A 12,092-nucleotide genomic window follows, 5' to 3' on the forward strand; every position below is an offset into this window, starting at 1 on the left:
CACCCACCTGGTGACTTGTGTTCGTGTGCCAAAGTCCAGGGATCTCATTGACTGCAGCACTTCAATACAGCCCATGTACTATGGAAAACAGAGAGACAGAGAAAAGAGAGGACTCTGTTAACATCTGGTACACAAGTAAGAGGAGGATCACAGGAGGAAGCAAATGTGACTACTGTCCGCTAAGTTTATGCAGAACTACAGTCTAAATGGAAAATCAAATCAGCCATCCTAAAGCTGCTTCCTAAATCTTGTTTTACTAAGAAGTGTAGAGAAGAGCAATAAAGATACCAATGGCTTCAACACCATAGCACCAAAAAAAGAATAAAACACTCTGGGGAAACAAAATACAATTATTCCTTTTTTCCAATTCTGCCTACTCGCAGTTATTGGCCTGTGACACTGAGCTAGCTGGAAGGAATACATGAGAAAATACTGGAGACAACAGAGCCTCCAGGAGCAGACAGGCTCTGGAAGCCCCACGAGACCAATGTACTCAGAGCCCCCATGCAGAAGAGCTGAGTGTCCCTTCAGAGCAGTAGGAGGCATTACAGGGCACGAGGAAAAACACTGGCTCCATGCTGCTGCACATCTGATGACAAATAACCTCTGCAGAAGATGAAGGAGATAAAGTTGCAATTTTCCAGCTCATGGCAACAGCTCTTAAGAGCCTGGACTGTAAAGTGACCTGCTTTAAATGAGGGGTGACTACCACACTTCTGTTGTACAGGACAGAGCTGGAGGCTTTTTCTATACTCATTTGGGATTTGCATAAGATTAATTTTCAGAAATATCAAGAATGTGCATGTCAGCCCACAGACTCCGTTGACCTATGGGCACGTTTTCATCTCACTGAAGGCTAGACTAAGCCTATCCACTGAATTTACCCCTCCCCAAACATATCTTACTAATTCCTTCAGCATTTCTGTTGATCTCCACCTCTGTGCTGTTGAAGCACTCTGGCATAGGTCTGGGTCTCTCAGTTTGCCTTTTGGGATCATCCTGCAGTGCTCACACAATGCCCAAGAGCTGCAGCAACAGCCTGCCCGTGCAGACCTCTCCTGCAGAAAGCCAAACCCTCTGGGATACAGAGGCAACCTGGAAATCCCAGGCAGGGACATGCATGCTCTGTCCCCTCATCTGAATAGATAGAAAAAGCATTGTCTGTCAGAGAAAGGTACTGTATTAACTTCCTCTGCCTCACTTTGCCTGTAAATCGATTTTTCTGCTGGGCCATTCAGAGGGGGTTGGATTTAGGTATCTGTTTCAGCTTTGGAGACTTTCAGAAATGAATGTGTGTGTGAAAAAGAGAACGTTATGTGTGCAGTCAAGCAGGGATTCCACAACAATTGTATTATCCCTATTTTGGTTTCTTTCCAGATAGCAATGTAACCCTTGGGAGAACTCCAGAATTAGGTCAGGGACCTGGAAGGACATCAATAAGAATCTGAAGGGTTAGCAGAACTGCTTCCCTAATGAACATTTAATGACTTTGAGAGCTATCTGCCTTGTTAAAGATATTCCTGCTTAACGGGAACAAAGCAAATGTGGAAAATATGTCTAAGCCTCAGCCTGTAGCACAGCAACAACCTCTGATCCCACAGTATAAGGTCAAGCATCCTGTGAGCTGGTTGGCTGCTCCTCTACCCTTGAAAAAAGAAAAAATTAGAGGAGTAGGTGAGTCATATGCTGATAAGTGAGTCCCCATTGCATCCTGTACAGATGCGTGGGAAGCTACTCTAAGCAAAGATGAAAAATCAATATTAGGTTTTTGCATAAGTGACCCTGAGTGAAGCTGAACTTATCAATGATTCACAAAAGACCTTTTTTTTTTTTTTCTCTTTAAAAGCCTGAGTAGGGAAGTGCATTAACATGGCACCTCACTGCATCTCTCATTTATTTTAGCTGTTGTTGGTTATCTAAACTGGCAGAGTTAGTAATGGCTGAACCTTCGCATTGCAGTAGGAACAGACAGAAAACCAGCAGAGCCCTGGGCAGGGGGACAATGTGGGACTGGGGCAGAGGAAGTCAGGGTCACAGAGCCTGGGAGAAGCCTGTGGAGCACATAAAAGGGCAAGGGGATGCCAGAAACCTAATCAAAAAAACAAAAGACATTCTCCGAGAAAGAAAAAAATAATTAACAATTAAACAAGGAAAATATTAACCCCTCCATAGCAAAGTCTGACAAGCAGCACAACCAATGCATAGGAGAAAGAGGAAGGAAGGCAGGAGAGAAGGACAATGTTTGCCTCAGAGACTTCAGCACGCAGACTTCAGTTTAGGTGGTGCCCATGGTGTACACCCCAAACAGCAGCTCCCACAAAAAGTGGGCTCATCTGGCAAAGCAGGATCGAGGCAGCTCCAGCTTTCCTGCTGCAGGGAAGGTTGAACTAAAACATGGGGAAGGCAGCAGACAAAGGTGCCAAGGAGAGAAAGCCACAGCAGTGCATGGCTCTTGCCCCAGCCCAAGCTATTCACCAGGTGCTTTTGGGATAACCAGGGTAACAAGATAATGTCCAAGGAGGTTTCCTCTTCTGAAGCCCCACAAGTAGAGGCATGGCACACCTCCACTGAGCTGCAAGAAGCTGGGGGAAGCTGGACACAGGCACGAGGGTGCAGTAACCAGCCTGCAGCAACAAGCACAGATACAACTGCAGAATTCAGCTACGGAAAAATAAAGCACCAACACTGAAACAAGCCAAGTGCTAAAAACCTGACCTCATTAATGAAAGCAGATGCTGAACCCTCTGTTCTGTCGGGAGCAAGATGGAGAGCTCCTGCCAGGACAAGCAGCAGCTCTTGGGAGGGAAAGGAAAGACTCACTAGCCCCTGCTGGAAAGGGAACCGCTCCTCTAACAGCAACACATGCAAAGCTGTCCCTTGTCTCCCTGCAAAGAGAGACATTGGCACTGGGGGCCACTTTGTCCCCTGGTGTTTGAATCTAGAGGGTGATGTGGGGCTGGCTGATGTTTCCCCATGGCACCAGGATGGCAGGGAGGTGGCAGGAGAGAACAGTGGTTATTGAAGACACACACATCCTTTCACATCTATTTACAAGAGATGACAGAAAGTGACTGCAAACAGGATGAGGGACTGTGTGGGAGGAGATGTGAAGGCACTAGGCAGGGCCCATGTGAATAAGCTTTTCAGGCACTTTCTAATCCAGACCCACGTCTCACTTCATTCCCTGCCATAACGCAGTCGGTGACTCCAGCTCCAGCTTGAATGACAGACAGTGATTCACACACAGGAAACACAGAATCATAGAATCATTTGGTTTGGAAAAGACCTCTAAGATCATCAAGTCCAACCATTAACCCAGCACTGTCAGCCCACCACTAAACCAGGTCTCCAAGTACCCCATCTACACGTCTTTTAAATATCTCCAGGGATGGCGACTCAACCACTTCCCTGGGCAGCCTGTTCCAATGCTTGACAAACATTTCCATGAAGAAATTTTTCCTAATGTCCAACCTAAATCCCCATCCCCACCACCCTGGTAAAAATTGAGGCCGTGTCCCCTTGTCCAGTTGCTTGTTACTTGGGAGAAGAGACTGACCGTCACTCGACTACAACCGTCTTCCAGGGAGCTGTAGAGAGTGATGAGGTCCCCCCTGAGCCTACTTTTCTCTAGGATGAACACCCCCAGCTCCCTCAACTGCTTCTCACAAGACCTGTGCTGCAGACCCTTCCCCAGCTCCATTGCCCTTCTCTGGATTCACTCCAGCATCTCAATGCCTTTCTTGTTGTAAGGGGCCGAAAACCTGACCCCAGTACTGAGTCCTGGGGAACACTGCTGGTGACCAGATGCCATCTGGATGAAGCATCAGTCACCACCACTGCCTGGGCTTGGCTGTTCAGCCAGGTTTTTACCCAGCAAACTGTGCACCCATCCAAGCCACGAGCAGCCAGTTTCACCAGGTGAATGCTGTTGGAGACAGTATCAAAACCTTTACTTAAGTCCAGGTAGACAAATCCACAGCCTTTTGCTGTGATTCACTAAGTGCATCGTAGAAGGATATCAGGTTAGTCAAGCAGGACCTGCCTTTCCTAAATCTGTGCTGGTTGGGTCTGATCTCCTGGTTGTCCTGCACGTGCCATGTGATGTACTCAAGGTGAACCTTCCCTGGCACTGAAGTCAGACTGACAGGCTTATAGTTCCCCACATCCTCCTTCTGGCCCTTTTTGTAGATGCCTGGGACATTTGCTAACTTTCTAGTCAATTTGGACCTTCCCAGTGAACCAAGACTGCTGATAAATGATGGAAAGTGGCTCAGTGAGCACTTCCACCAGCTTCCTCAGTCTCCTTGGGTGGATCCATCCAGCCCCACAGACTTGTGTGCAACTAAGTGGTGTATCAGGTCACTGATCATTTCCCCTTGGCACTGCTTTAACAAAGTGCTTTTGAAGAGAGGGAAAAAACATTTCTAAGCTTACCATCACTCTCCTTGCAGGCAAGGGCTGCCTGGGGTGGGTGCTGCCCCATGGAGGGACCATTGATTTCTGCCATGCAGGGCAGGAAGCTGCAGAGCAGTGGGAGAGTTTTGCTTTGATTTGCCTGAATAACTCAACTCTAGATTGCAACGCAGCCATCTGGAAAGGAGACCGGACAGAAGCAAACAGCAGCCACCAGCACATGGCAGGACAATGGCACTGGAGTTATAAGGAGACAGGCCTCTGCATAAAAGGCAAAATGAGTTTTGCCAGTTACAGCCACGGTGCTGCCCCCCCTGTAGCTGGCTGCCAGGCTCAGGAACCTGATTGGAGATTTCCCTGCTTTCACCCTGGCAGGAAGGTGAAGTGCTGTCTTCCCTCTATGGACAACACTGGGAGCAGAGATGTGGGGAAGGAGCAATGCACAGACCACTGTAGCTTTGGTGGGGAAGTTTTCTAAGCCCTTCCTTAGATGCTGCCTGTGGTAGCTTTGGGGTGTGTCCATTGTAAAGCAGAGACCACCACAGCTCCCCTGGCAGTGGCACTGTGCTCCTGCCAGGGGACAAGCTGCACCATGCCAGTCAGCTCGGCTGCTCATCCCTCCTCACACAGCAGGATTCACTGGGCTGGGGTCAGCACTATGCAACACCTTTAGCAGCCCCCAGTCAGGCAACTAATGAAGACCTTTGGCCCAGGTTTGTACCCTACAGGACATTCAACTGGTTTGTTCCTCAGCTTGAACCCCACTGGCTTCCTCCAGCAAACACCAACCCCATCCAGACCCAAAAGCAAAGCCCGTAGAGCCTCTCCCATCCCCGCCAAGGGGAGCAGAGAGGCCGAGGCAGCCCACAGCACTCAGCACTGCAGGCTGAGTGGGACCCCCAGGGCACCAGCAAGACAGCACAAAACCGGGGCAGAACAGGCTGGAAAACAGACTAGACACCTTCAAGGAAGAAAACAGCCCATTAAAGACCATTAAACACACACAAAAAAAATCCCACTAGTGGTTTGTCAGTGCTAGCCTAATTCTCCTCATGTGCTTATTCTGCTCTCATCTTCTTCCCTGCAGCAGCAGCAGTGCAGACAGACTGACAGACAGGCCCTTGGTCTGTCCTACTCTTTGTGCCCACACAGCACAGCCCCTTCCTTAAGGACAGTGAGCCGGGGCTTTTTGTGATGAAGAACAGTTTTTGATAAATGAAAATTTTCCTGGGAAAGTTTGACCCTTTCATTCACAGGTTTTCAATTTTAGATATATTTTGAGGGAAAAAAAATCAAAACCAGGGAAAATTCATAAAAACAGACACATACACATATTTTCCTTTGCCATTTTAGTTTTGTGCCGAAAAACCACTTTCTGCAGTGGGCCAGGGCTCCAAAAGAATTGGTTCCAAACCACTCCATCCCCGCTCTCTGGCTGTGACAAAGCAAATGGCCTGAAAACACGCAGGTTTCTGTTGGAAGCAATTCCCCAGAGAGGCTCTGGGGCTCGGGGGCGATGCCGGGGTGCAGAGGCGCAGCCCCTGGGCCGAGGTTTGCGCCGGTGGGCGCTGCAGGGCTGCCCACACCCCATCCATCCCTGAGCCGGCACAGCCAGCACCGCCCCAGCACCCGCCAGGCCCGAGCCCCCGGCTCATGATTCACAGCTGCGGCTCTGAAGCCATGAATCACCGGAGCCCATCTCCTTCCTGCCAGAGCCCGGCTGTGCATACGCGTGGAGTTATTTATTTACGATGCAGGGCAGCTCTCCGGGTGCAGTGTCAGGGTGCCGCGCGCCAGGGAAGTGCCTGCAGATGAAATACCACAATATTTCCCTGCCCTGAGCATGGGAAAGGCGCTGGTGGCTTCTGGGGACCAGGAAAGCGCTGTCCCGAACCCCCCTCCCCACACAGAGACAGGGAACAGCTCCAGGCTGTCCTGTCACATCCTCCGTGGACAAGAGCAGCACTTTGCAGGGGACAGGTGCCCACATGCACTCTCTCAGGGCACATTTCATGTCATTCTGAACTCCTATGTCAGAAATAGTCAGGTTCCTTTTACTCTAGAGACATGCAACTGATTACAGATAGGTGTGATAGCACGTATCTATGTGCATATGCCATCAAACTGCTAGCAGAGGATCAACCTGCACATTGATAACACTCCTTTGAGACAAAGGATGCTGCAAGCAGCCTTTCTCATATTATTTTAAAGTATAATGGTATTGTAATGAAATATCTGGCAGTAGCATTTCCTTTTCATATTTTAGTTAAATAGCACATTTTTAAAACCAAGCTGGGTCCTACCCTCCTGCTCAGAAGCAGCCACCTCCCTGACACTCCCCAACAGGCAAGAGCCAGGATGGCCAAGTGCCTCTTGGAATATTCCTCAGGCTCATCACAGCCATAACAAACACCAGCAGGAGACACAAGTGCCATGGCCTCCATGGGCACCGTTTAGAGAGAACCTCAGCTCCAGATGGGCAGCATTGTGGGAAAGGCGCATAATGGGTAGAATGTGAACATGGGCAGAGTAAATACCCATCTTGTAAAGCCTGCAGCAACCTGCATACAATGTATGTTTTGAAAGATAACAGTGTGAGAATCGGAGCTGTCCAGGCTCCTATTAAAATACTAATATTTAGGTTCTTTGTTGTTTGCACAAACACCTGTTTGTGCTGTTATGGGTCTCAGCGTCCTCCCCTGGAGCCCCAGCGACACAAGGCACTGACACAGGTGCCCTGTCCCCACCAGTCACACAGAGCCACAGCCACCTCCTGGAGGACACAGTGAGCCCAACGTTGCCTTTTCTTAGAACAATCCCAGAAATGCAATTTGTGCCTGGCTCCAGTCTGCAGGGGACAGATTCTGCCCTATAGCATTTCTTTAATTCACCACATTATTGCCCTTCTAAAATAACTGTGGATCTTCTCCATGTAATTGCCAAATCCCCTTCAGATTCTGAGTAAGCAGTTAAGGCCAAGGCCTTTGGTAGCAGCAGTAATATAGACCTGACCTTCCTCCTAAAAGGGTCTCTGCGGAGATTCCAACAGTCCCATAGCCCAACAGGGCACAAGAAGCTGCATGGGGATAGTGGGTGTCTCCAAACACCACAGGAGAGAGGGCAAGGGCCAGGGCAAGAGGGTAAGGATTGGGAGCAGCTCCAACTGCCCAGCCCTTGGCCTCTCAGCCCCGCTTTGCCTCCAGGTGAGACCACCCCTCTGCACCACACCCCTGCCATGCTGCAGCGCTGTGCCCCCAGACACTTCCCAGCCCATCTGAGGCTTCATCACCAGCTCCCAAAGAAGCCTTGTGGTCCCTGAGGAAAGGAGCACCTTGCCCATCTCTCTAATGATGATGCCCAACCCCCCAGGCTGCTTATTTACCAACTTGCTTGTTATTATTAAAGGGGCTGGTTGTAAAAAACACCAAGAGTTTGGCCAGGACACATCAGCCATGCTCTTGCAGCTCCCCTTGGGCAGGCTCCTGCAGACCCACAGCCATGGGAGCATTAGGAGCAGGAAGATGGAGGGAAACAACAGTTGTGTTGTGAGGTTCCCACCAGTGACCCCACCCCTTCAGAGATATTCCTGATGAAATGAGGTGATTTCCAGAAAGACCAGAAGAAAACCATACTGAAAATACAACCTGGGCAGCACCTGCCCCACACCCTCCCTGATAAATATGTCAGCAGCGTGGGCCAGCATGTACCTAGTGCCTGGAGTTGCTCTGTGAGGGATGGGCCCCCTTTTGCCTTCAACATGCATTTCAGGCCAGAGTAACCCCTGTTTTAATTGCAGCTCAGCAGCACTCCTCAGAGAGTCTAAAGATAGTCCTTTGGAAATGAAGGTTGTGTTACCTCTGGGAGCAGCTGGGGCACTTTTAGCTCCTTCAGTACGACATCCTAGCCCTACCTACATCAGGAGACAGGAAATACACAGGAGAATTCAGTGGTTTGGGGCATTGGCTCCAGGAGAGGGAAAATGGAGGTCACCCAGCAGCCCCCTGAGCAGTTTGCTTTGTCAGAGAATGGAGACTGTGAGAAGTACTCACCCTGACGCTGTAGGTCGTTCCTGGCTCCTGGGTGTACGTGCTCTCATCGCTCTGTGTGAGGCTCCTGTCCTGCCTGCCCACAGGAGTGGCCTCCTCAGCCCCTCGCACAGCGCAGTCACCTGCTGGCTTTGGGGTTAGGACCAGCTTATCCAGGTCAGGCTGTGGATAAGAGGCCGACAGGCAGCTGATCTCGGGCGAGGTTGGGCTGCTCGGGATGGTAACGCACTCCGTGAGTTTAATTCTTGGCACCTCTTTCGTTCCCAAGCAGAAGCTTTTCAGCCCCGGCAGATTTGATGGGTTGGCAAGTTTAATGTTCGCCATCCGGGGGATCAGCGTGCACAGGGTGGTGCAGGTGTCCTGTGGCCCCAAGGAGACATCTTCTGTCAGTAAATTAGGTGTTGAAGAATGGGAAGAGGAGGAAGAACCTTTGATATTTAAAGACGTATTTTGTGTACCTTCGTCTAGGGATGTTATGGAATCATTCCTGAATCGGCTGTACTTAGCCCTGTGCAGCATTCCTGGATGTCTGAATAACCCTACATACAGGACGTGTCCACCGAGGCTCTGCTGGTTGCGTTCTCTCATAGCCTTGGCAGGTCTGTAATTGGATATTCTTGCATAAATTGGCTCTTGTAGATAATTTATATGGAAATCAAGCAAGTCAAATAATTTTCAAAACAGAAACCTATCGGATATTTTTGCTGACTCCCTCTTGAGTGGTTTGTTTTCCTCAATGGACAAGGCTTAAAACTGCATGGACATCTGGCATTTTGTAAGCAGTAATAAAAGCAGCATACGGGAAAGCACATCAGTGGTACAGCAGCTTAAGCTGACGAGCCGCTATCCAAACCTGCCTTCATTCCTGCCTCAAGCCAGGCACTAAATCCCACCTAGCTCTGAAGACTTACAGCTGTAGCATCATTAATTACCGAGTCCTGGCTGCAGCGAAAGCTCAAGCATATTCCACACAAAGCACAGCAAGAGAGCTACAAGCTCAAACGTATTTTCAGACCGGCATGAACCCCGAAAGGTGCCCAGCTCTCTGCACTTCCACCGCCGCTGCCCCAGAGGCGAAGAGCATCCCTGCGCTGCAGCTCCTGCCCCGCCGCCAGGCACAAACCCACGAAAAACACTGAGCAGCGTCGGTCTCGCTAATTCCTGCTGGAAAAGTCCTTCAGCACCGCAATAATCCAGGAAGAGCCGGGTGTTGCCGCGCCCCCGGGGCCGTTCCCCGCAGCGCCCGGGCCGGCCCCGCCACAGCCGCGGCCGCCGGTTTTATGAATGAAGTTTTTTGTGAATGGGCTGGGCGCGTGCGGGCGGGCAGCGCCGTGAATGGCGCTCGGCGCGCGGCCGCGGCCCGGCGGCCCCCGGGGGGCGCCTCGCAGCCAATCAGCGCCCGCCGCCGGCTCACGCGCCCTCGGCGCGCGGGGAGGGGGGCAGAGGGGGCGCGAGGGACCCTCCGGTGGCGCCCAAAATCCCCCAAAAGCCGCTTCCTGCGGCCGCTCCTCCTCCGCTGGCGGCACTGGCGGGGCCAAGAGCTGCGGCTCAGCCCCAGCCGGGGCTGCGGCGTCCCCCGCGCAGCCCGCCCGGCCCCAAGCAAAGGGCAGGCTCGTCCCAGCGCTCCCTGCTCGGCAGCTCAGCTCCTGCCCCGGGGGGAAGCCCCTCTCAGGCACCGCTTGTAGCTCCGGCGAGCGGGGTTTATTTTACGCCCTGCAAATGTCAGGGCCCTCAGCACGTTACCTCGGCTCCGTGTGGGATTTCCACACCTGGGGCAGTGCGGTGGGAAGAGAAATGCAGCACCACGGGGGTCGGGCCCGGAGGGGAAAACCGGCACGAGGGCCTCGCTTCCCACATGAGCTGAGGCCTTTTCTCTCGCTAGATTTTCAGCGGTGATTTTCACGCTCACAGTGGTACCGGCCTCATTCTCTCCCGGCGTTCAGAGCTGTGAATCAGCTGCTGGTGCATGAGGAGAGGCCGTGCTGCCCAGCGCCCTGCCTGCGACAGGAGAAAATCACAGCCAGAGCGCTGGAGAGATAGAGAGAGCACAACATAGCCATGCCATTTTTTTTTCTCTGGTATAAAAGGTGGCATTAATCCTAAAGATGCAATAGTTGCTGCAATAAAGTAGGGAAAAAAATCTGGTCCAGACAGTGAAACGTGGCTCAAAGAGGAAGTGGCTGCTTTGGAATCATCCCTTTTTGGGGGATGTTCACAAAATCAAACCCAAAGGCAAAACCTGGACCAGCCACAAGTTACAAAGAGTGACTAATTTCTCATGAAGCTTTAATCATAGCTTTGAGCACAAAAGGATAGAAAATGTTCAGAAATGATTAGCAGCACTATTGATTGTACATAAAGCACAGAAACTCTCTTAGCATGAATATTCTTCTTCCTTAACTTTCATTTCAACACCACACTGGAACATGACATCAACATGGCTGGAAAAAATCCCTGGGATGGAGAGGGCATGGAGCCCACAGCGGTGAGGAGGAAGGCCTGGAGGGAAGTGCCAGCTGTGCTTCCCATGAAGGGGACAACAAGGACCAGTGTACAGGGAGATGCTGATGCCCCACTCTTGGGGGACCTTCCAGATTTCTCTTTTCACTGCCATGAAAAAACAGACAACCCAAATCTCCTCTTCCTGCAAGATCAGCCTTGCCATCCTTCCTACCTTTTCTCTGAGCACACAACAAGGGTCTTCTTGCCTTACAGCAGTCCCTTGGCATGGATGAGGGCACCAGGAAAGGGTGACTTGGTGACCAGGACACTCCCCTATGCCTTAGCTCGGGTCAGACTAGTTCATGGCCATGGGCTATCTCTGGCTCATGGTGGTCCTCATGTCCTCCACCAGCTGCTTCTTCCTCGGGAGGCAATTTGAGCCTTCCTTACCTGCGTGAGTGACAAAACAGGCCGGCCCTGCAGGAGATGCAGCCCCTCTGTGTCCTACTGCAGCTAACAGAGCCGGCAGGTAAAAAGGGTTCATGAGACAGGCTTCAAACCTGTGTGGGGAAAGGGGACATTCTCAAGAAAAAGAAACAATAATGCAGCAGCCTGTCCTTCACTAATCACCCACCAGCTGTGTCTCAAGCTCTGCATGGCACCAGCACCTGCTGCCCCGTGGTCAAAGTGTTGTTGTCCCCCTGGGTGCTCGGGGGGCTTCTCCAGAGAGGCGAGGGAGGCCGGTGCTTTAGTCTCCACGTCTCTGCTCACAGGCACCAGCAAGTGTGATTGCAGTGTGGGAGGTGAGGAATAGCTGGTGTTTCACTGCAAGTTCCAGAGAAAAATGCAATTGTGACAAGCTCTGTTTTCAGCAGTGATCAAGAAATACAAGCTCAAGAGCAGAACCCCCTTGGACAGTGAAGCAAAGAGGGGCATTGTCCAAGGAATAGTAGCTATTGTGGGGACGGAGGGGAGGGAAAAGAAAAAATACCATGCCTTTGTAAATTAAAAAGCTTTTTTCTCAAGGCTAAAAACAAGATTTCTGTTTAAGATACTGGGAAATCAGCCCTCTAACCAGCACAGAGAACAAAGCTCCTTTAAGCATTGGTGAAACTGAGCCCACAGCCTTGTATGCTGCCTAAAAGGAGCCTGTGTTTCTTGCTCACAGCTCAAGTTGCCCATAGTACTCAG

General features: G+C 51.0%; 1 protein-coding gene across 1 annotated transcript in view; it reads right to left on the reverse strand.

Moving 5' to 3' along the window:
- SHC4 (SHC adaptor protein 4) overlaps positions 1–9,729 on the reverse strand; it is a 32,470-nt gene extending 22,741 nt beyond the window's left edge. Inside the window, exons 1-2 of the mRNA XM_027688674.1 lie at positions 8,463–9,729; positions 8–78 (exon numbers count right to left, since the gene is read on the reverse strand). Of these exons, the coding sequence (XP_027544475.1) occupies positions 8–78; positions 8,463–9,047 (656 nt within the window). The 5' untranslated portion in view covers positions 9,048–9,729. The remainder of the gene's footprint in view (positions 1–7; positions 79–8,462) is intronic.
- Positions 9,730–12,092: the final 2,363 nt, after the last annotated feature.

This window comes from Neopelma chrysocephalum, unplaced genomic scaffold, assembly GCF_003984885.1.
Source record: "Neopelma chrysocephalum unplaced genomic scaffold, ASM398488v2 Primary Assembly neopelma1_75, whole genome shotgun sequence".
NCBI lineage: Eukaryota > Metazoa > Chordata > Aves > Passeriformes > Pipridae > Neopelma > Neopelma chrysocephalum.